At 46.1% G+C, this 22,720-nt stretch overlaps 8 protein-coding genes across 8 annotated transcripts; 2 read left to right on the top strand and 6 right to left on the bottom strand.

The window, feature by feature from the left end:
* Nucleotides 1-1,019: 1,019 nt before the first annotated feature.
* Nucleotides 1,020-2,106, bottom strand: PpBr36_06781 (uncharacterized protein; the record flags this gene model as incomplete). The annotated part of the gene is made up of 1 exon (XM_029893924.1): nucleotides 1,020-2,106. The coding sequence occupies one exon, from the start codon at nucleotides 2,104-2,106 to the stop codon at nucleotides 1,672-1,674; it is 435 nt and encodes a 144-aa protein (XP_029745429.1). The 3' UTR covers nucleotides 1,020-1,671.
* A 510-nt stretch (nucleotides 2,107-2,616) lies between these two features.
* PpBr36_06780 (uncharacterized protein) lies at nucleotides 2,617-2,820 on the bottom strand (the record flags this gene model as incomplete). The annotated part of the gene is made up of 1 exon (XM_029893923.1): nucleotides 2,617-2,820. The coding sequence occupies one exon, from the start codon at nucleotides 2,818-2,820 to the stop codon at nucleotides 2,617-2,619; it is 204 nt and encodes a 67-aa protein (XP_029745430.1).
* Nucleotides 2,821-5,091: 2,271 nt separating this feature from the next.
* On the top strand, nucleotides 5,092-5,295 carry PpBr36_06779 (uncharacterized protein; the record flags this gene model as incomplete). Its single annotated transcript, XM_029893922.1, has 1 exon — nucleotides 5,092-5,295. One exon carries the CDS (start codon nucleotides 5,092-5,094, stop codon nucleotides 5,293-5,295), a length of 204 nt encoding a protein of 67 aa, XP_029746092.1.
* A 2,578-nt stretch (nucleotides 5,296-7,873) lies between these two features.
* On the bottom strand, nucleotides 7,874-11,308 carry PpBr36_06778 (uncharacterized protein; the record flags this gene model as incomplete). Its single annotated transcript, XM_029893921.1, has 4 exons — nucleotides 7,874-7,987; nucleotides 8,052-8,320; nucleotides 9,895-10,929; nucleotides 11,017-11,308. 4 exons carry the CDS (start codon nucleotides 11,306-11,308, stop codon nucleotides 7,874-7,876), a joined length of 1,710 nt encoding a protein of 569 aa, XP_029746091.1.
* A 776-nt stretch (nucleotides 11,309-12,084) lies between these two features.
* Nucleotides 12,085-14,102, top strand: PpBr36_06776 (uncharacterized protein; the record flags this gene model as incomplete). Its single annotated transcript, XM_029893919.1, has 2 exons — nucleotides 12,085-12,532; nucleotides 14,098-14,102. 2 exons carry the CDS (start codon nucleotides 12,085-12,087, stop codon nucleotides 14,100-14,102), a joined length of 453 nt encoding a protein of 150 aa, XP_029746087.1.
* PpBr36_06777 (uncharacterized protein) lies at nucleotides 12,848-13,682 on the bottom strand (the record flags this gene model as incomplete). The annotated part of the gene is made up of 2 exons (XM_029893920.1): nucleotides 12,848-13,518; nucleotides 13,607-13,682. The coding sequence occupies 2 exons, from the start codon at nucleotides 13,680-13,682 to the stop codon at nucleotides 12,848-12,850; spliced, it is 747 nt and encodes a 248-aa protein (XP_029746088.1).
* Nucleotides 14,103-16,834: 2,732 nt separating the features above from the next.
* PpBr36_06775 (uncharacterized protein) lies at nucleotides 16,835-16,978 on the bottom strand (the record flags this gene model as incomplete). The annotated part of the gene is made up of 1 exon (XM_029893918.1): nucleotides 16,835-16,978. One exon carries the CDS (start codon nucleotides 16,976-16,978, stop codon nucleotides 16,835-16,837), a length of 144 nt encoding a protein of 47 aa, XP_029746090.1.
* A 2,989-nt stretch (nucleotides 16,979-19,967) lies between these two features.
* Nucleotides 19,968-22,182, bottom strand: PpBr36_06774 (uncharacterized protein; the record flags this gene model as incomplete). The annotated part of the gene is made up of 3 exons (XM_029893917.1): nucleotides 19,968-20,060; nucleotides 20,113-21,225; nucleotides 21,331-22,182. Coding segments are annotated over 3 exons (2,058 nt in total), but the record flags the coding sequence as incomplete, so codon positions are not given.
* Between the last annotated feature and the right edge of the window lie 538 nt (nucleotides 22,183-22,720).

Here is a 22,720-nt window from a genome sequence, read left to right as displayed (position 1 = left end):
CAGTCTGGCAAAATATGGCCTATTTGATCGCATTAAGAAACAATAAAGATACCGGAAGAGCCGGAAGTCAAGATACTCCAAACACTTGACAAGCCTATCCTTAAGCCGCTTTTGCATTCACGCCTTCCATAGCTTGTCTCACGTTAACGAAATTCATTAAAACGACAAATGGGACTAAGCCGGATATCAATTCATGGTCAAAATACACTGTGGTGTCTGTCCTCATACTACTCAAGTCATTCCGTCTTCTTCAAGGTCCAAGCACGGCTCACTGATTCATTTGTCTTTGTTTGTGACTGAGATTCCACACTACTTGCAAGGATAATTAGAAATTTGTGTAACCTATCCGTTTGTCTTAGCGCTGGTATTTCAGGTCAATTCTTTCGAGAACTTTTCTTTCATCTAGTCTCATTACAAGCTTGCTCCAGAAGATCTCTGTTTATCCTTTTTATCCTTCATTTCTGTTTCAAACTTCATTTTCGTGTTTCCAATCACAATATTTGGAAGCTGAAACTTTCACACTGCTTGTGCAGCTATTTTGAGTTCAAGGCTGGAAAAGCCCGTCAAACATACAGAAATTCTTTATATCCGTATAACAACGTTCTGTTGATCGATCGACGTTACGAAAGGCCTATTAACAATCAAGCATATACAATAAAAGCATTGAAGGCGAATTGAGGAAAAATCTCCGCCATTTGAGCTCTGGGGAAATCGTTTATAGAAACAAAATAAGAAATCTTCAAAATACTCAGAAAAAAGCAAAGGAAATCTTTAATAATATCTCTTCCCGGACATCTCTCCTCTTATTTCTTTCCCTTCTAGCGCTGAGATACAGCGTTAGTTTTGTTCCTTTTCTCGTCTCAGAAACATGATGAGACATCTCTTTAGCCTGGTACAGCAAATTTTTGAGTCACTCTGTTCTCCCCTCCTGATTCGATTGGGCAACTATAGTTCGGAGGCATTTTGGTACCAAATCATTAGAGAGCCGGTACACACCTCACCGAACCAAATGTACAAGCTTACATTTTACCGGGGTCGCAGCTTGCGTGTTGTCTGCATATCCCCGGCCAACGAGATCTCTTGGCAAATTGCCACCAGGAGGCCGTTGGCTTTTCTCTGGTAGTCTTTTTTTGAACAACCATCCAAAATTCGTTTCCCTTTTTGATATTTGACTGCCACTGAAAACATTCTTTCTCCTCCGTGCTGGCAGTCGTCTCACTAACGCGTTTGTGATCATCTGGTTGGTTTTCAGTTTTGAATGTACCTGGGATGAAAGTGTTTGAGTTGGCGGGTTGGTGAGGCGTTCCTTGCCGGAAATGCTCCGGTGCGTCTGCCTCTTGATCTACAACATGCTGAGAAGGTTGATTAAGGAGAGATTCGCAGTCATACTCATCGCAGTTGCGCTGCTCGTTGAGCAACTCGATCCCTTCTGAATCATCGTGGAGCAAATCATTTTCAGAAACATTGGGGTTCAGCTCGAATGAAACAAATAAGTTGGCCAAAGACCCCCCTTGATTCCCTGCTGGAACTGGTGTGATAACCGCTCGGATCTGGGTTACAAAACGATCAAGATTTGTTACGGCGTGGCCTTTTAAAGACGACAGATAGGCCGCAACGCAGGAATGCTCGACAGGTGCGGGAGCTGAAATGATTTCTGACCCTTTAATTGCGCTATTGTGATCGAAGATCGCTGATCTTGAGACTTTTTGAAAGCTTAAAACTGACAGAAATGGTGCTGTCCGGGATGTAATACCAAACCGTAAGCCCCGTGACATGCTGGCTAACATCAAAGTCGTGTTGCCATGAATACTCTGGAAACATGTCTTTCATTTCCAAGCAAATATTCACGCTTGGCGACAATTCGTACTTCAAGAATGAGGTGACATTATCTTCATCCCCTTCTTTTCGAAAAACCACAGTGGCCGTATTCGTGTAAGGCGCTGGAGCCAGGGTCGATAGAAGATCATATGGCTCCTGGAATATGGAGCCAGTTTCGATGTCTATGCCCATCGGAACCAGCCCTACCTCCTGCCGTTGCCATGAATGCGCTCCCGACCTGACCATCGAGTATGGGCCTTCTTGGTCATAATTCTGCGTGGTGTCCATGTTCCCATAGCCTACTAGAAATTCAGTCCAAGGAGAATCTTTGAGGTTGCGTTCAAGGCTGTCTCTCCAACAAACTCGATATCCCGACCCAACTAAAAGTACAACTACTGGAACAAAAGCTTGAGGCAGTTTTTGCGAATCCCGAACACGGACTTGGGTTTTAGTACATGAGTTCCCCGATAGTAAAGAGGATCTGCTCGTATTTCAGGCGAACGTAAGCTTTTCACATTTCTAAGATGGCTGGTTCGTGATTGTGTCTAACGTAACCTTTACAGGTTCAACGCAAGAACTTTATCCTACTTTTAGGTGGCACAATAGTAAATATAAATTTGAATTAAGGGGGAAATAGAAATTTTAACTAGAACCATATTCCGTAGCTTTGTCGGGTCGTGTGGTAAACTTTGGTGGACATATTTAAGTTCCAGTTGAAATTTACAATTGTAGTGGATGTAAATTCAAGTTCCCATTTTTTTCATCCGCATGTTTTCCGAAATTCAAATATTTGCCAATTTAAGTATAGCGTGCCTTCGCTGCGCAGAAGCGGCGGCAGTACTCGGGCAATCCTTCAGGAGAATAGCGGCCGGAAAACGTGGCTAGACAATTCTGATAACAATCACGGCGTTCCAACTTGGGGGCGGCTGATTCGTCCGAGGGGGTTGCGGCACCCATGGCGGCGCCAACAAAGAACAAAGTGATGAACGATTTGAAATTCATTGTATTTGTTAAAACAGGATAAGCAGAATACTAGATGGATAAAGAATAGTAGAGGCTTTAACTAGAGTGAGAGAAGAATGTTTTAGAATAAGCTGTGATGAAAGTGAAAAGGAAACGAAGTTTTAACTATTTTATATACGTTTATAATATATGGAAAACCAAATATAATTCAAAAATATGCATTCCTTATACGAGTTTTACATTTTATTTTTAAAGCAAATTAATGCGGAAAGTACTATAATTGTTTGTTCTAATTTAAATGTTGAAATGACTCACATTTGATAATGAAAATATTATTTGCAATAACAATTATTGGCAGGGGCACACAGTATAATATTAAAGCGAATAAACATTGTAAGTTAACATAATTAATGGAACAGTAAAAGGGATATATAATTAGAAATTGCAAAAGTTTACTAAATATACGCGAGCGACGCGCATATATTTGGCACCGGTTCCCAGTTAAGCCCAATGGGAAGTTGAAAATGTAATACCTTAGTTCGACAATCCCTCACGGGTTTCGCCGCCCTTAACCGATAATGCCAGCAGCATTAATTAAACGGTGCCACAGAAAATTGATGGTGATGTTTATAATAAAAGTTGGAGAGTAATAACAGACGTGTTGTTATTTTTGGGTGTGCGGTTATTAGGCGGTGCGGTTAGGGGTACCAAACGTTATACCTGCCTTATCCATATTCCAACGGCTTTGAGGTTTGATAGGCTTAACTTCGGGGTAGTCTAGCCTTCGCCACCAAGTGCTAATTATTTCCACTCCTGAGGTTAGTAGCACCCGGCTGGATAGTTGACGGAGATTTTCAATGCGCAAGGCGCACCCGAGATAGTTCCTACCCTCGTAGAACCTAAATTAATCTTGCACCCAGAGTACGTTACCAGGGTGGGTTCTTCACATTGGCACGCAGTGCCAATCGCACACACTCGCCTAAGCGACTAGTATTGCGTGCCTTTCTTCCTGTACATTTAGCTTTAGATCTTCAAATAAAATTGCTCCTATATTACAGCCTCGCTTTCTTGTGATTATTTTCGTGAAGGAGTTAGGGATTATGAAAGTAAGTGATATTTTCCATTCTTTTTTTAGTCCGTTTTGTATTCTGTTATTATGGAGACTTTTCTCGAATAGCGTGTCTGGTACGTTATTGTAAAAAATAGGCAAATGTTTCTTTTTAAAAAATGGTAGCTAAATAAATAGAGCGAATTACCACTCCGTCACGAAAATAATCACAAGAAAGCGAGGCTGTAATATAGGAGCAATTTTATTTGAAGATCTAAAGCTAAATGTACAGGAAGAAAGGCACGCAATACTAGTCGCTTAGGCGAGTGTGTGCGATTGGCACTGCGTGCCAATGTGAAGAACCCACCCTGGTAACGTACTCTGGGTGCAAGATTAATTTAGGTTCTACGAGGGTAGGAACTATCTCGGGTGCGCCTTGCGCATTGAAAATCTCCGTCAACTATCCAGCCGGGTGCTACTAACCTCAGGAGTGGAAATAATTAGCACTTGGTGGCGAAGGCTAGACTACCCCGAAGTTAAGCCTATCAAACCTCAAAGCCGTTGGAATATGGATAAGGCAGGTATAACGTTTGGTACCCCTAACCGCACCGCCTAATAACCGCACACCCAAAAATAACAACACGTCTGTTATTACTCTCCAACTTTTATTATAAACATCACCATCAATTTTCTGTGGCACCGTTTAATTAATGCTGCTGGCATTATCGGTTAAGGGCGGCGAAACCCGTGAGGGATTGTCGAACTAAGGTATTACATTTTCAACTTCCCATTGGGCTTAACTGGGAACCGGTGCCAAATATATGCGCGTCGCTCGCGTATATTTAGTAAACTTTTGCAATTTCTAATTATATATCCCTTTTACTGTTCCATTAATTATGTTAACTTACAATGTTTATTCGCTTTAATATTATACTGTGTGCCCCTGCCAATAATTGTTATTGCAAATAATATTTTCATTATCAAATGTGAGTCATTTCAACATTTAAATTAGAACAAACAATTATAGTACTTTCCGCATTAATTTGCTTTAAAAATAAAATGTAAAACTCGTATAAGGAATGCATATTTTTGAATTATATTTGGTTTTCCATATATTATAAACGTATATAAAATAGTTAAAACTTCGTTTCCTTTTCACTTTCATCACAGCTTATTCTAAAACATTCTTCTCTCACTCTAGTTAAAGCCTCTACTATTCTTTATCCATCTAGTATTCTGCTTATCCTGTTTTAACAAATACAATGAATTTCAAATCGTTCATCACTTTGTTCTTTGTTGGCGCCGCCATGGGTGCCGCAACCCCCTCGGACGAATCAGCCGCCCCCAAGTTGGAACGCCGTGATTGTTATCAGAATTGTCTAGCCACGTTTTCCGGCCGCTATTCTCCTGAAGGATTGCCCGAGTACTGCCGCCGCTTCTGCGCAGCGAAGGCACGCTATACTTAAATTGGCAAATATTTGAATTTCGGAAAACATGCGGATGAAAAAAATGGGAACTTGAATTTACATCCACTACAATTGTAAATTTCAACTGGAACTTAAATATGTCCACCAAAGTTTACCACACGACCCGACAAAGCTACGGAATATGGTTCTAGTTAAAATTTCTATTTCCCCCTTAATTCAAATTTATATTTACTATTGTGCCACCTAAAAGTAGGATAAAGTTCTTGCGTTGAACCTGTAAAGGTTACGTTAGACACAATCACGAACCAGCCATCTTAGAAATGTGAAAAGCTTACGTTCGCCTGAAATACGAGCAGATCCTCTTTACTATCGGGGAACTCATGTACTAAAACCCAAGTCCGTGTTCGGGATTCGCAAAAACTGCCTCAAGCTTTTGTTCCAGTAGTTGTACTTTTAGTTGGGTCGGGATATCGAGTTTGTTGGCAAGGTAGTTGCTTATAAACTTCGCGAGGCGATAGCTGGGGTCGGAAGCCTTTTCATGAATCAAACTTCTCATGAACACACACCGGACACCTTCGATAGGGAGCGAGTTACATCGACATATGCTCGCAGCTCGGCCGCCTTGATGATAATATTCAGCCAAGCCCTTTGTCACGGCCCGGGGTAAGTGTAGCACGGAAGCTAGTCTATTGGCATCTATCGACGAAGATTCTACTCTGAGGAGAAGAAAGGAAACAAAGTTTTGAGCTTGACGCGACGTAGATAAAGGTATCACCCTGGTGGGTCGTTGGTCAGGGGTCAGGGTTAGGGTCTGGTGATCTCATGGTCCAAATGTCACACTACCCCCTTCCAAACCTCGTATGTCGACGCAGGAGATCATGCGAGGCTCTTGTCAAGTTAACCATGTCGTCGCTTTTTCCTTTTACCGTTTAACTCTCCATGCTCCGCCACGTTATCCTCCTGATTCGGTTCGTCCAACTTATCCTCGGCAGCGGCTTTTATCCAGATTGCCAATCGCTTCGGCGGTCCTGCGGCATCTTTGTACTTCTTGTGGAAGTCGTCAAGGGCTGTCGCTGAATTCTTGAAGTTTTCAGCCGGGTACCACGTGTCGTCTGGATCACATCCTTGCCATGCGACCTGGTATTGCAATGTCTTACTCCGGCCAAATAATCGGGACGCTAGAACTTTATCGACCACAAACTCTGGTTCTCCGTTGATCTCTTCTGGCGGAGGCGGCTCTCTTTTCTGTTGTGGTAATGGGTCCATTGCGGCTTTGCGATCGGGTGATTGCAAATTTATCAGCTCGAGGCGATCTGCCTGTCCCTTTTGTTGCATGATCACGTTGCCGTTCTGTAGCTTGATCTTGCAGCCGTTGAAATCTTCAACGTCTCCCTCCTGCAATATCTTCTGCGGTTTGGCTAGTAGCCCTGCGCTCTGGAGCTCTGTTTCTTCACACGCAATAAACTCGGGATCTCCCAAATTTAGCGTGTCGTCTGTCTGTAGGCCAACTAGCCCAAACGGGCCGCTTTTTGTGATCAGAAGGCAGGTGTCATATTCAGACGTTGCACAGTTTAACCGCTCCTTGTGGTGGCGTTGATAGGTATCGAACCAGTGCAATCCTGATTCTGCTAGGCCGTATAACGGGTTGTTGACCTTCAAATACGTTCCAGGGGGGTATTTGTGCTCTAATTCCCTTGGGATCCGTACCAGCACGTCCCTCATGAGTTGACTTTTGGATTGGGTGTAGGCCTGGCTGATATCCCTGATCATAAGAACGTGGCCGAATTGCGCTATCATGCTTGGTGCGATCGCTAAGATCAGGCATTGGCTGCACCGCATGATCGTTGGCGCCTGGGTTAACAGGCTCTTTTTCTCGTTATCACTGTGCCCCTGAATAACAAGGCGTGATTTTTCGTATGGGCGATCCGTTGTTCCTTTGACCTCTCGCACCATTCTGGCACCAAAAAACTCGGCCGCGTGCGTTATTTCCGCTCACCGGTTCGAGCACTCCTGCGCCTAGCAAAGCATCTATCTCCGCTGCATCTGACTGCTCGAATGGAGCTCCTGGCGTTGTTATCTTCCCTTCGGCCCTGTACTTGATAGCTAATTCCCGGGATTGGGCTTCTTTGGTTGATATAAACGCCTCGGCGGGTGCTTCTAGGGGTGTTAACGGTGACGTAAGGCTGCTGATCGTGAACACTATGGCGCTATCATCGGCTTGGCCTAAAAAAATGGGACTAAAAAGCAGTGAACGGGGTTGATGGCGGCAGCAACAGTAGTCTGTCGAGGACATTAATGACAAGACAACGGTTCCAAGACATCTTTTATCCAGAAGTTGATCCTATTCTTAGAAAACGGAGGGCATCTCGCTTGGCAGTCTTACATTTTGCCATACCGTGGCGCCATGCAATTGGACACAACTTATACAATGCTACCTCCAAGAAGACTTGGCATGCAAACAATGATTTTATTGCAGTCATAGTGTCACTAGCGCCTATCACGCGCCAGTTTTCGCTTCCTGAAAGGTGAGCGGTGTTATTCTTTCCTCCGCAACACCCTGACACCCTGTCCCATACTTTTTCTTCTGGTGCTCACTTGGATTCTTCCTCAACCGACCTTACGTGATGTTGAACGTCTTTCGAATTTCACCCGGCGACTTGCCCTTGATCATATTAGCGACTGTTTTGCAACCGACTTCTAGCAGTGCCTTGATCTCGAGGTAGTTGCTGGCCTGGCAGGAGTTAGTTCATGAACCCCATTTATAGATGTATTTTCTTCTTCTCTTTTTTGCATACCAAGATGATCTCGAACAGCATTTCCTGGTCGATCTGCAGCATGAACTTCTCATCCCACTCATCCATACGGGTTGTCTTCACGAAAATTTTACTGTCGTCGTCGCTGGTTTGCGCAGGGTCGTTCTGATGGTGTTCGCACCATTCGAGAACCTTCTTTAGTACGGCCTGGCTGACGTTATGAATCGGAATTGGTGTAGCAGTAGCCATCTCCTCGCCCAAATCATCAATCGGGTCCTTGATCACACGGGAACTGCATGCGACAGCGCGATCTAATCAAGTATCCAAGGTCAGTAAATTTACAGGAATAGCATGCGACCGTGTACAAGATGAGATGTTGAAAGTGGTGACATACCAACCTCGATGGACTTGTTATCGTTACTATGCAGGGTTACTTTCTGTAGTTGACCCTCTGACATCTTTTGAGGCTATGTTCAGTTCCAAACGGGGATGAATGTGAATGGGAATGAAGCAGTAGGTGAGGTGAGGCACAGCGGCCTTTTACGCTGTGTGACTATGCCACTATGCCACTATGCCACTATGCCACTATGGTACCACAATTTGGAATCCTTCTTCATTGGGCCAGCGAAAATCGTCCGTCAAATAGTAGTACAGTTCATGAGTTTGTTGATAAACAAGAATCCCAAGTGATTGTAAAACAATGGCCTTTTTGGCAGATACGTTAACACTAATTCATGCCCTTTTGATCACTTCGATCAAATCAAACAGCGAGCTGAACATATACCACACAATCTAAGGAGCCTGCGAGATGATATGCTAGCGCCTCATCCCTAACGTGACGCCAGCATTCTGTTTGACGATATGAAGTTCCACAGATCCTAGTTATGTTGATTTATATAAAGCCCACTAATAATGATTACTCAATTTGATATCAACAGGGGCTGTAGGTTAACATCGATAATCAGAAAAGTTTGCCTGGAAAATTTCGAACCCATTGGAAATCTCGCGATATTGGTCATTAATTGCAAATACGAGTAGACTAATCTGTATGCCAACCTTTTGGGTAGTAGAGGAATAATTATTTATACTCCAACATTTCCTTCCTTATCCTGATTGTTCTCACAATCTTCACACAAACACGTACCCTCTATAAAACCGCTCCCCCAATTTGCAGTGAGTTCCTCTCCCGCAGCTACATCCCTCACTGAAACAACCATCATCCGGTACTTCCCAGATATTCTCATACCCTCAATCTTGACCGCGGGAGAACAGCATCGGTGGTTGATAAACCGAAAAATGTTCCCTTTATCTCCGGTATATAGCTGTGCAGTCACAGGCTGTCCATCTAGATCATCCCTGGCAAATACCAAACCCATGCCATCAGAAAAGGAACCCGGTTTAACGAGATTCCCGACAAGTTCCCCAAACACATGACGTCGCCCGTAAAATTTGGTAACCCGGATGCCAAACCCCTTTTTGCCATAGTGGCTGACATGAAGCCCTTCGCAGGTAGTGTATCTTTGGATGCATGTGCAGTTTGAATGTTTGCAGAGCATGCATTTGCAACCTGGTGGCAGCCAATCCGGGGGTAGCGGCCAGTCCCACAGCCAATCTTCGGGCTTTTGCCAATTGGGGGTTTCGCTCAAGTTTTCCTGTATATAGCCGACCTTGAGCAATTGAACTTGGCACTCCAGAGGCAGCTTTGACAGCTCTGGCTTGGTAGGGACACATTCAAATATCGTTATTTGGTATCCGCTGTCTTCCAAAATAGAATCCACAAAAGTTTGTCCCAAATGCTGAAATGGTTCGAAATGGGGGCGGGACCTCAGGCAACTCCGGAAGTTTGGCGTACACCCTCTTTCAAATTGCCGCATAGAGATCTCACCATTGCCTTGAAACGGCAAAAAGACCACCAGACTTCCGAGGATCTCATCGAAATTCCGAGCGTTAAAGATGTGGGAACGAAAAGTCGAAAATTCGACCTTGGTTCTTGAGAGTTTGTAAAACTTTTCCAGCGTACCCGGAGGCAGATTTTTCCTGCCCTCTTTTGTTTTATTCATCTCTTTGAAGGTTTGGATCCGGGCAACACAAGCGAGTAGCGCTGTCAGAACTGACTTGGAGTCAAAGTGGCTAGCGAGTTCGTAATATGCGGCCACCTTCTCATGTGGAGCTAATCCACCAACAGCAAAGCTCCGTACGTTATCACGGGCTTGTTGGCATGACGCAAGCGATGGGCCGACATAGTATGGAATGTGTCCTTTGGGAGGATTGGCAATTAGGTTTTCGATGAAAGTTTTGGCATTTATGTCCGTTGATGACGGACGGGAGAAATCCGGAACCTCAAATCCGCGGGAAGATAAAATTAAGGAACTGTCCTTATATTCAACACCGACGAGGTCGTAGTCTTCTTGTGGCAAATTAATGGTTTTTTTCAAGTTTTCGGGGTCGATTGGTTCGAAGTCCTTGATGTGCACCGCGCCAGAGAATTTGGAGCCTAGCTTAGTAGCTATGCTGGAAGCAAGTTTTTCCCCCAAGTCGGCAGTGACAAAGGCCTGTTTATCATTCTGGTCTTGATTTCCCAGAAACTCCGGATGCATGGCCGCAGCAGTAATCACAGAGGTCGTTCCTTGCGTCCGAATATCGTTGCTGGGCTGACTGGCCGGATCACAGGGGCTTTTAGGGGGGCTGCTGAGGGGAGTGCTCGTGGAAGACCGGGTCTCGGAGCTGCTGAGTGCGGCATCGGGCATATCAGCTTCGACCGGGTCGGACACATCCTGGGGAGGAGTGCTGCCATTAGTGTCGCTACTATGCCCCGACGCGTTGCTAGACATATGTGGCACAGGTGCTGAGGCAGACTTTAAAGCAGGTTCCATGTTTGTTTGGTCTTCGTCGCGCCTATACCTGCCAGGCAATAGCTTCTCTAGGGGCATCAGTTAGCACCATCTTCGCGGTTGCCGAGCTGTTGGACTTACTGGACGTGGCCCTCGCTTCACCTCTCCCATTTCACGTTTAAGTCGTTCGTTTTCGGCCCCGAGCTTTTCGAGCATGGCCTGCTGCTCCACCAGCTGTACTTCGATAGGCTTTCCTCGCTTGCTCTGTCTAGAAGTGGCTTCCTCGAGCTGGGCTTTTAACGCCTCAATTTCCACTCTGTATTTGGCCTCCAGTCGCTCGATCTCTTTCGTCTTTCCCTGGCGGCGGACCTTTCCCAGAATCCATTGCTGAATACTCCTAGGTGCACCGACGACGTAGTCCCTCGCACCTTCCGGCGCGTTTGCAAAGAAGTCGGAATCAGGTTCCATTGTGTCTACTATGGATAAGTTGAGCCGTGATGTCAAAAGATGATCGACGCGACGTGGAAAAAGCGGGGTTAGCGTTGTTCGTATATGTTCCACTGGACCGTGCACGATAAGCGCTTTGCACGCCCCCTCCGGAATGCCGGGCGGGGGCATTTGGTGATAAAATGGATGGAGCGTAAATATTCTCAGACTTAATCGAGAAAACAACAAAAGTTGTGAAGTGAACTTTGTTACTTTTGTTTATTAACTTTCATCACCGAGTTGCACCTAAACTAATCCTTCCTACAACCTGACTGTAATATTGTTCGGGTATTTTGCCTCGTACTACGTGGGGGATCCTTCATTATATGTGCCAATACAGAACTTGTCAAAAATAGTCCGTAGCAAGTGAACGGTTTTTGCATCAAGCTTTGTCAGCTTCGCTGCGCCCGCAGCAAAGCTGACTAAGTCCAAGTATTTGATTTGCAGACCGAGCAGCCCCCTCGCCCGCATAAATTGAGTCCGATCCAGGAGGTCAAGCGGTTTTAGGATAAGAGCAGACCTGTGGCACTTCATCTCTACAAGTCGAGTTTTGGAGGCCTCCTCTTTTCTGGACTTTTGTTACAATGTAACATGCAACCCTTTGTGATCGCAATCAAATATGCTACCATTGGTTTGTTTGCTAATTACATTGCGGAATACGGCCTGGAGTGCATCGTCGAGTGGCTTTTGGCGGAGGGGCCATTTAAATGCACCGCATGAAAATTGCCAAAACGATCGCAGGGTTTAAACGCAAGAAAATGTTCTCCTGCCCAGCAACTGACGTTCTTTACGAACCCAGCTACATGCATCCTCGAGCAGACGAGAATAGCAGCAACAATTTTAGCGGGTGTTCGAACAATTACATTGTGCCAAGGGAGCCTCGTGACCAGGACGAAGAGGATCTAGTCACTATACATTACGGAGTTATTGCCTCGGGCAATCTGAAGATTGAGGATGCGATCTTCCGCGACAAGCACGCAAGAGAAACGGGTATCCTCTGCTTCGAGATGAAGGCGGCGGGGGTTGTGAACCGTTACAATTGCCTGGTGGTACGAGGCATTTCTGACTACAGCGACAGCCATATCAATAAAGAGTGGCAGGGCTTTGCGGCTATGGCTGCCGCAGCTTATGCGCGTGCTCTTTTGGACGACATTCCCTCTCATGATATTGAGTTCGGAAAACGACAAAGTGAAGTCCTTAAAGCGGGTCAGTGTGTTCATTCCGAGAAGGAGACCCGAAATATTTGCATGTAATTACCAGGGCAGTTCCTCACGCAATATGTCCGACTTTTTAAAGATTGTTTGGAGACGCTTCCGGTCTCGGTCTCGATTGCGCTGTTTGCTAAGTGAATGGTTTTCTTGGCCAACAGAAGTCTTGAATCAGAGCCTGCGACTTGGGTCACAACAGGGTAATTTGGAAGTGGTTGAAAGGCTGCTCGCAGCAAAGGCCGTTGGAGAAATTCCTTATTCATAATTCGGACACGAAATTTCAAAATATCAGATCAAACTAAGTACATTTTTCCTAAATCAACACAGTGTCCCACCAAGTCTTACTCTTTTTAACCTCTAACCCAACAAATTTCGTAGTAGGTTCCAATTGGCCATTTCCGGGCTCCTTTTGAAGGTATGCATGTCTCCCGCGCACCCTGGAAATTTGCGAGAGTTTTTTGTCGTCAAATTCGAAAAAGTCCCGCGCATGCATCCATCCAGGACAAGGTTTTTTGCAGAGGTACATAATAGGAAACCACCGGTCATATGCTAAGCTGCCGCTATTTTCGTAACCAGGCGCCCATCTTACGATCCTCCCGTCTTTCTCAATAAAACAGTGACATTCGGGCATCGCTTTCATGTCGACTCGCTTGTCGTCCCAAGCGAGAATAACCACAGGATAATAGGTTTTAGGCCTCCAGCGGCCCTTATGTAAGCTCCCGGGAAGGAAGGTGGTAGACCGTTTCTGCTCTGCTCTTTGCAGTTTCCCACCTGAAAGTCTTCCGCACTGGGCTGGGGGTGTATTTCGACGAGGACGGTCAAGGCAGGCTGTACCATAATCCGCGGTGGGCTTGTAGCGATTTTGAGCTTGTTTTGTCTCAAATTTCGGGTGGCCGTTGGTAAAAGTGACATGGGAGGCTGGCCGGCGTTTTGCAGTGCCGCTTAGACAGGAAGGATTGGGGAATATACGGCTTGGTGGCTTGTCTAAACAGCAGTTCTAGTTAGTAGGGCAAATTAACTAAATAAATAAAATCAACAGCCGGTTCATCTGCATTTGAAACGAGACACATACAGTTGCCGTTCGTATCATTTTCCTCTTTTCCACAGTTGTTGATATACGTAGAGGGCGACTTTGAAGTTAGAGCCATGGTAGCATTTGTCTGAACTTATGTTACCAGTTCGTGTGATTACAACAAAAGCCTTCTAAATTTCGGGGGAATTTTGCTCAATTTATGGCTTTTGTGGCGGGCATTACACAGGAAGTCCAATGTGACCAACAGGAAATCCATCACACATATTGGGGATGGTGAGGTTGGTTTGGCCACCAACGAACCAGGCACAGCACCTCATTCAGGGATCCCAGATCCAGGATTTTGGCTGTCTGGCCGACTCAAGACTTGCCTTGAGCGGGGCTGTCACCATCGGTGTGCCGAAAAGTGGAGGCAGCGCCGACAGTCTGGTATCACAAACGCAATTTGGTACCGGCCCACTAATTGAGGTATTTTCTCTTCAATAGCATTGGCCAATTTCGTGCCTCGCTAATAATCTGGCATCTGCAAGAAGTTTGATCGTTGGTCCTGCTGGTTTTGTTTGCCGGCATAAGTTAAGTGAGCTTTCCTTAAACCTGGTTACTTTGTTTTCGGGTGAATGGGAATCATTTTTCGCCCGAATCAGGCCTGAAGCCCTGCAATAGCACGATTTGTTTTTCAACAAGTGCCAGAAGCTAAGCTACTTTTTTCGGAATGGCAGCCACTACCCCGAATATCTCGGCGACTATTGGCGCGATTGCCGACGCAGTGTGGCCAATTGGGTGGCAGTGATAATGGTGCAGTCCAGCCGACTACCGCGGTTAAAAACATGTTTTAATTGGTTTCCATTTTGTCTGGTCGATATTTATTAGAGCATAAGCTACGAAACGCGTGCCTGAATTGCCGATTACAGATGCGTGTGGGGGTGTCACACCTGATTTGCTACGCAAAGGACGTGATTTAGCTTTTTGACTTCGACCAACAAACCACGCGCTATAACCTTTTGAGAATTATTGATTTGACTTTTATATGGGAGTGCCAACACCCCTTATCCTTGTACAGCTTTGCTTGTTGAAGAACGCTCCCGTAAGTCCGATTAGGAAGTCTCCAAGATTACCGCAAACCCCGTTTCTTTCAACATGGTTGTCAGCCAATTTTGGATTGTCAAGGTGCATTTACGTGTTCCCTATTCCAGAAACGGGACGTGCTATTAGGAAAGTGTCACCAACATGTGGCGTAAAGTCGCTTCAAATATCGTGAACAGGTGATGGCGCGCCCGGCCCACTCCACCAAGATCCTTTATTGCAACTATTCCAGACCGGAGTCAATGACCGCGCACGAGCCAAATGCCTGGTCTTTTTGGGCGATTTTGGCCGAATGTAATGTTTGTGGAGGCATTCGTAGAAATTTCAACTGAGTTTTTGAATCGACGCTAATTCGCGGGTATCGATTCCGCTTGTCGAACATATGTTCTGGGGACTGTGAGGGACAGCGAGCCCCTCAACAGCAGAGCAATCCTCATCACAATTTGCTGTAGCATCTTGTTCCAGCAAAGCTCGAACGACCTGTAAGGCAAACAGCTAAAGTTGGCAAAAATACAATTTGCTTACACCTTATAGCCTTTTCAGCCTCCGCTATGTCGTCCGCCGAGCCCTTCGACGGGGCCTGCCTCGAACAAGCAGGCATGTGTTTATTGCCGCGAAGATCAACCACGCAGAGATTTTCAACGTCATCAAAGTAAAGAGCTTCTTCAGACCAGCCCGTTTGCGACTGCACTTAATGTTTGCCTAGTATTCCTGGATGAGGCTCACACTCGTGGCACTGATTTGAAACTGCCCGACAACTATCGGGCCGCCGTCACATTGGGGCCAATTTGGCCAAGGATCGCTTATTTCAGGGTGAGTTCTTATTCTTTTTGCTCTAGTCTCGTGTCTAATGTCAAATTTGTGCATTATTCTAACATTTTGTATCAGCCTGCATAAGAATGCGCAAGCTAGGGAAGGGCCAGACAGTCGTCCTTTGCATTCCGCCCGAAATCAGGGTTAAAATTCTCCAGAAAGTTTTATCTTCTCCTCCAGGGTCGCATACGTGACCTACGGCGCTATCGTTATCGCGGAAAATACAAAAAAACCTTCGACTCAGCGGACATGTCCAGCGGGATGATGAGGATTCCGGCATCCTGTCGTTCACATGGACGACAGGCTCCCAGAGTACAGTTTATATGGAAGAAGAAGATGAACTGCATGTATTGGCATTAAAGCGTACGTCAATCTAAGGCTTGAATCATTAAAGTCGATTGAACAGGAAGGCTAAGTTGCAACAGCCAAATTCGACCATCACTCCAGCTTTAACACAACCAACAGCAAAGGCCTCGAAACTACGCGGGAGAACAACCACTCTCGCCGCTTCAGTGATGGGCAGTTTCTTTGACGAAGGTGTGAGGGAAAGTGCCTGGATTGCGATGCCGCCAAGGAACCATGCTTTGCATGTAGGTCGTCAGCCAGGACTAGAGGTGCGAGAAAACAATCGATGTTCAACACACCACGACTGCCATCGATTTCTGTTTGAATACTAAATATAAGGGAATAACCGGTTTAGCTTGTTCCTAGTTCTATCTGAGCCACGTGACGCCTGGAAGCTGGCATTGAGTTGGTAGTCTTACGTTAAAAGTCCTGTTACCGATGCCGGAAGCGCATTCCTAAACACGATTACCAGCTTTGTAATCGTAAACCAGTATAACGTCGTCGTATTACTTCTCCTTCATGAAATGCTCCTTCCCATGCCAATTTGATCAAATATATACACTAAGAGATTTGATCAAGATGAAAGCAGAGATACCCGCAGGCAACAGTATCTCCGAATAACCGTCTTTTTAGTCAAGGAAGCGGTGGAACGGCTTGGAGTTTAGGGCAAGGAATGTAAATATCAAATTGGGTTTGAAGGGATGCACTCCCATTTGTACTAGAGCCTAAACACTGTGATCTTCAGCTAATTTTGTAAGTGATATTCGCTTGTAATTTGTGAAAGTTACAACTTGCGGAATGCAAACATGGTTGTACTAGTTCGTCATCGATTTTATTTACTGCAAATGGTTTGCGAGGAAAAGCTGGGAAGAGCAAGTCGTGCAACCTACACAGTACATAGATCCAAAGTAATCCATTATCGAGCGACGTTGTGCAAGCCACTGCATGCATCACGGGTTCGGTACTATGCGTCGATTGCTACCAGATGCTTGGCACAATGCGTGAGTCTGCTGCAGGAAAACATTGTTGTCACATCACAATCATGTAAATACAGCTCTTTGCTGACTTCCCAACGAAATAAGGGATGTTGATGAGGGAGCGGATTTGCGAGGGTGACTTGCTCATTGTTGTTTCTGGTACACCAAGTAGAACCTGTCTACCTCCTGTTGACATTATGTTGAAGCTGACGGAGCAAATGATCCGAGCAAGAGCGGCTACTGCCTGTCTTTATGGTCTGGTCGACTGCATAACCTGTTGCAAGGCATCAGCTCATATGTGGCAGGAATTGGGAATGCAACGATCAGCACAACTGTTGGGAGGAGCTTTGGCAAACATGTGCTCCAACGTCTGTTTTCTCTATTAGGAGAGAGACTTTCAACCCACAAACAAAAGTGCTTGCGACCTCCCTCCGAGCGTATCATCCGGTGCTGGGCTGAGATCTTCACATCATCAAGTGCAGTCCGAAGGCCTCCTTTCCTGGAAATTCCTCGTCACGTGGAACTCATCCCAGTCCAATTAGAATTCATATGTAGCCGGGTGAAATTGCATACAGTCCGTGTGAAAAATGAGAGCAAGGTGTGGTGAAATTTGTGGACTGCAGCAGTTATAACGCTTACTCTACACTTTATGAGTTACACAGTTTCTCCTTTGGTGGAGGCCTCTTTATTTACATTTCCATTTCAAAGTTGATTGGGCACAGTTCGCGGTTTGTCTGAAAGTGTACCAGTGTGTGGCGTTGCTGTGGTTCTGTCGACGGAGTGAATAAGGAACCCGGTTAATAGATATTCTTTTTCATAGCTGCTTTTGAGCTGTATGGTGGGGTCATGGATCCAGGTTTCGATGGCGAATTTGTCTCGATAAACATCCCAAATAGTGCAAGTCATTGTTCAAGATGGCAGATATTACGAAGAAATCGCATCAGATTGGCGCGTACCAAAAATTGGGGAAAGATTGCTAAGGCCAAGCTAAGCCAAGAGCCACTGTCGCTCGCGTCAGAGTCTTTTCATAGCGGCAGTAGAGAGCGGAAGTGAGAATGGGAGGGGTTCGTTTCATTGCGCCTGTTCCGGAAAGGCTTCCGTGCCGTTGATGTTCTGTGCGCGAATGGGCCGCTTCTTTCGTATCTGGGTCGTTGTGAGATTCTGTACATTCCACAACATTCAAAGACAATATCCAAGTTCATAACAAGAGTGATATATGTCGAATGATTGGTGGAATCAATCAACCAAAGTTGAGCTTGCCTCCACTTACCTTGGTCATACCTCGCTTGGAATTGGTGGTGTCATTTTTCCAGTCGTTTCGTTCAGGAAATCGTGTCAAACGCAACGAGTTTTAGCGTCGCACGTCAGGTCAGAGCAAAGATTTTTATTTCACTATTGCACAGTTTATATAAATCCCCTGGCAAACGCGAACCTGATATTCGTTAATTGAAACAAAAATCGAAAATGCGAAAGCGCTTAAGCGGCGGCTAACTGATTGGAAGAAACTGTTCATCTCAACGTCAACATTAAGTAAAGCCGCAACAATGGACAGGCCACAACTGCGGCTTTCGTTGCAAATTTCCCCTGGTGGCACCTCCCAAAGATACCCTCCTCGCTGCCTCTCGCTCGTACAAGTTGTAGTTTTTCAATCGGAGGCACAGCAAAAACTTCTACAAAGCTCTTGCAGTGATGAGTTTCGCCCCTTGAAATAACGGCTGCCGAATATTCACAGGACCGATCAGAAGGATTGTCTTTTGTTTACTCCAGGGTTAAATTTTGCTGTGGAGGTGGCACGAGCCACGTTTGAAGCTCCGGATGATTACGACATTGAAAGACCGCACGAAGCTGAATTCTAGGCCTATGCGATTCAGCTCATAATGTCGATTCGGAATGACTAGATGATGCAGAGTCACGCAACTCTGTCCTTGTTTGTGCAAAGGACCCTTCTGTCTCTCTAATGTCGGCCTCTCGATGGCCTGTTGACTGCGGCTTTTGGCTTTGATACATGCTGCGGGGTTCGTGCTTTTCAGCCTCAGGAGGGTTGCCTGGTCCGGGAGACCCATCTGGCGATTCTTTTCTGGGAGCCAGGCCGAAATTAAGCATCATACCATTTCTGCGCTGCCTTTTCACTGCCCTCCCAGCCTCGACCTGGTTCCTTATTTGTACTCCCTCAGCAGCCAGGCTATGTTTCTCTCTCACCTGCTCAGCCATGCCCAAACTGTGATCTACTTCTGTGGGTGCTTCTTGTACACCCTCAACCCCCAAACTGCAGTCCAATGCCTCATTTGCGGCTGCGTTCGAACTATGCTCTGCGAGTGCGGGTGAAGCTCCCTCCGCGACTGAGCCTGCTGGTAGCTCTGGAAAGGCCTGCGCTGCGTTCTGTTGATTTGAACTTGCGTCCGGCTTCGGTTGGGCTTGCCATCCCAGCGGCTCGAGCTGCATCTGGGTTGGTTTATCTGGTTCGTGCCACTCTATTAATTTCGGCTCTGGCGTATGCAAAGTGTCTGCTCTGGGATGGGTTTGCTGTTTTGAAAACTGTCCATGAATATGTGGTATTGGACCTGATACCTCTTGGCTTGACCATGGTCGTATGATCATTTGTTTCTGTGACGAATTTTCAGCTTCTTCCCGGCGCCATTGTGGACTTGTCTGCAGTTCTAGTGGGTTTTCTGGTCCATCTAGCACCTCCTCCACTGTGGGCCCTAACAGTAAAGGGACAGCATCTATGAGCGATTCACTATCGGTGGAATCAGGATCCTCAAATATTGGTTGTGGTCGTTCGTCAACCTTCCTGACTCTTGGCCTCTGGTCCCGATCACTACCTCGTTCAATTTCTGATACATGCTGCGCCCCATCATTCCTTTGATCACGCGATCGGCTACGATACCTTCGGTCACCTTTGCGGTCGTTATCTCGGCGATTTTTGGACCGAGATCTGGAGCGTCCACGGCGATTTGAAGCAACCCTTGGCTTGTTGTTTCCGTTATCCGTTCTGGCGTTGGACCTATAGCGATTCTCACAGTCGCGAACTCTGGGTCGAGGAGAAGTACCAAGATTTTGGCTTTGTTCGGATTCCGGTCTGTCATTCATTACTGTATCGTCGCTTTGCTCTGCTTCTGATCTTTCATTCATTACTGTATCATTCATTTCCGTATGCTCGCTTTGCTCGGCTTGCGGTGCGTCATTCATTGCCGCATCCTCGCTTTGCTCTGCTTCTGGTCTGTCTTGCATTGCTGTATCCTCGCTTTGCTCGGCTCCCAGCCCACTAGCCTGTGTTGCTGGCCAAGATGTAGGGGAAATGTAACCATGGTTTCCATGCCAACTCCTAACGTTTGAAACTTGCATATTACCCAGTATTGGCAAGGGAGCAAGTGTCATGGGGTATGATATTATCGGTACCAATCCCATAGGACTAGCTTGAGCAGGGTCTGCGCCAAATGGATTCCCCTGGCGGAGGGCATTACTGAATGGGCTTCCAACAGGTTCAGGATCCAAAGATATTCGGGCAGGTGGCAGACTGCCAGCTGGGACTAGTTCCGTGCCCGCGCCATAGCTTTCTGTCCCCGCCATAATCAGCCCTGCTGGGCTGGGCAGTGTCAGGGCGTTTATTGTAAACCCCTCTTCCACATCAGGAAGCGATTCGAACGATGGCGCAGGACTTGCGATAGGTTCCAACGCTGCGCTGTTTTGCGTGATTGCCTGGCCACCTTGCCGTTGAATCTGTCCGTTGGTCGAGTTTTCTGCCACTTGAGAACTCCGTACCGACGACTGTCCTGGCATAATCACTGATATAGGGAGACGATTCGGGGCCACGTATCTTGTACCGGACTGCCGATTAGAGTGAATATGGTCACGGATGACCCCCCCTGTAGGACCCTCAAAGGCCATTCCTGGGAGCGATAAATCTCTCTCGAACGGAGTCGTGCGAAAAAATCCGTTTATAATATCACTGAAGACGAGCAAGGGGGTCGCAGCCATACCCTGCGGCCAATCTTTGATTCGGTGTAAAAAGCCCGTTGACTCTAGTTCCAGGTAAGTCCTCGTGAAAGGTATGCCACTACGCCACTCGGCAGATGTAGCTTTTCGGAGACTGAACTCCGGCCCCCTTTTTTCGCCGCTGGGATTATCCCTAATCTTTCGGATTTTGGGATTGTCAAATCCAAAGCATAACGCTAGTCTATTTAAGTATGTTTTCGTCTGCTCAAGCTCTCTGGCTGACATTTTTTCTTCCCTTGTGTCTTGCAAAGCGCTTTCTGTAGAAAGCTCCGTAAAATGACGAAGAGCCGCTAGAAACAGCTGCTTGTAGTGAAGATATGATTCCTCAATTATCGGGCTAGACAAGACTACAAAGTTTCCTTTTCCAATCTCCATATAAGATCGTTTTGGCGCTTTCCAATAGTCCTTCTGGGTGAGACATCGGAACAGCGTTGTGCCGCGCAGGCTCTTGGGGGCTAAATTTTCCCGTAGTATTTTTGCCCCAATAGATATATACTTCATATTCTCATGGAACGTAACAAGACTAGGAATCATCGTGGCAATCGACAAAACATTATCTTGAAGCCTTTTCCTCATATCGGGATCTTTGATTGCCGGAAATAGGTTTTGAAACATAGTTTTGATGTCCTGTGCATCTTTGCGACTAGCTGGAGCAAGCCTTTGAAGCTTCGTGACGCTGGCCAAATCAACATGTGACTTCGGAGGTGGACATTCATCTGTTTGCAAGATGTAATCCCACGTTTTGTAAACATACTCGAGGTAACATAGAACCTCTTCGTCGATATGGAGCGCAAGGTGCCTGTGGATGTTACCAAGCTGGAGCCCAGCAATTACACCCGGGAATTCCATAAGCTTGTCGAATGCCTCGGTTATCTTCTGATTTTTCAACAACGTTCCAAGAGCTTTTCGCTTAGCTTTGGACAACCTACAAAGCCACTTGTCACGATCATGTTCTACCTCACATTTTCTGATCATTCTGTACACATCTCCGTCAGAATATCGGGACTCATGTGAGTATTGCGTCAATCTGCTGTGAATTTGAGCTTGATCAGGGTCTGGCAATCCAAGTTTCGTCGGAAATTCGATCCATTCTCCACGGACGGATAGCAGAACCACTCCGATAAATTTCGTTGCAGAAGATCTCAAAGCCTCGATTCTGTGCCTGCCCTCGATATATGCAATTGAAAAATTTGTAAGAGTTGGGTACTTTCCAAGGCCCCCGGGAGTGTTGCCGAGGCGCAAAGTTTGATGAAGGTTCTTTTTTGACAGTTGAAGATTTTCCAAAATCTCGGCAAGATTCTTGGGTGTAACAATGCCTTCAACAAAATAGTTTTCATTGTCAGCATCATAGTGCCCATCGAAGACTTCACTTAATCGATCAATGTGCTTCTCGCTGAGTTGCCTTCTGGATTCGGTTGCGTAAGGAACAAGGGATTTCACTGGACAGCGTACTATGCCGATCTTCCTTAATGGGTTGTCCATCGGTAACTCTGACTAACGTGTACAGAAGTCTGCCGGACTGGTACCACCTTTAGTTTATGTATGGATGACAGGTGTGGTGTTGAAACTGGAAAACCCGGTTTGCGGACTCAGGAAACTGTTTTCTACATAGCTGTGGCGTGTGGCGCTTAGTGTCGTATGTTTTCCCAAATGCCATCACCTTTTTCCAGGATTGATTATTACGGCGCGGCGCCCTGAGGGCTCCACGGCCGTGCAAGACCCAGCGCCCCCACTTCACAGGGATTGTGCAAGCTTGTGTGACGCGTTGGAGGGGAACGGAATATTGGACGCGTTCGGGCATTTGGATAGAAGATGGTCTTTTTTACCACTTGAAGTTTTATCAGCTGAATCAACCCTATTGAGACCCGTTTGTGCGTTCCGTCACAAGAACAATGTTTCGCGTTTACTTTCCAGCGTGACGAAAGGTCTGCCATAACGTCGT

Source organism: Pyricularia pennisetigena, assembly GCF_004337985.1.
Source record: "Pyricularia pennisetigena strain Br36 chromosome 4 map unlocalized Pyricularia_pennisetigena_Br36_Scf_6, whole genome shotgun sequence".
NCBI classification, from domain to species: Eukaryota; Fungi; Ascomycota; class Sordariomycetes; order Magnaporthales; family Pyriculariaceae; genus Pyricularia; species Pyricularia pennisetigena.
This window is presented reverse-complemented; position numbering and strand designations above follow the sequence as displayed.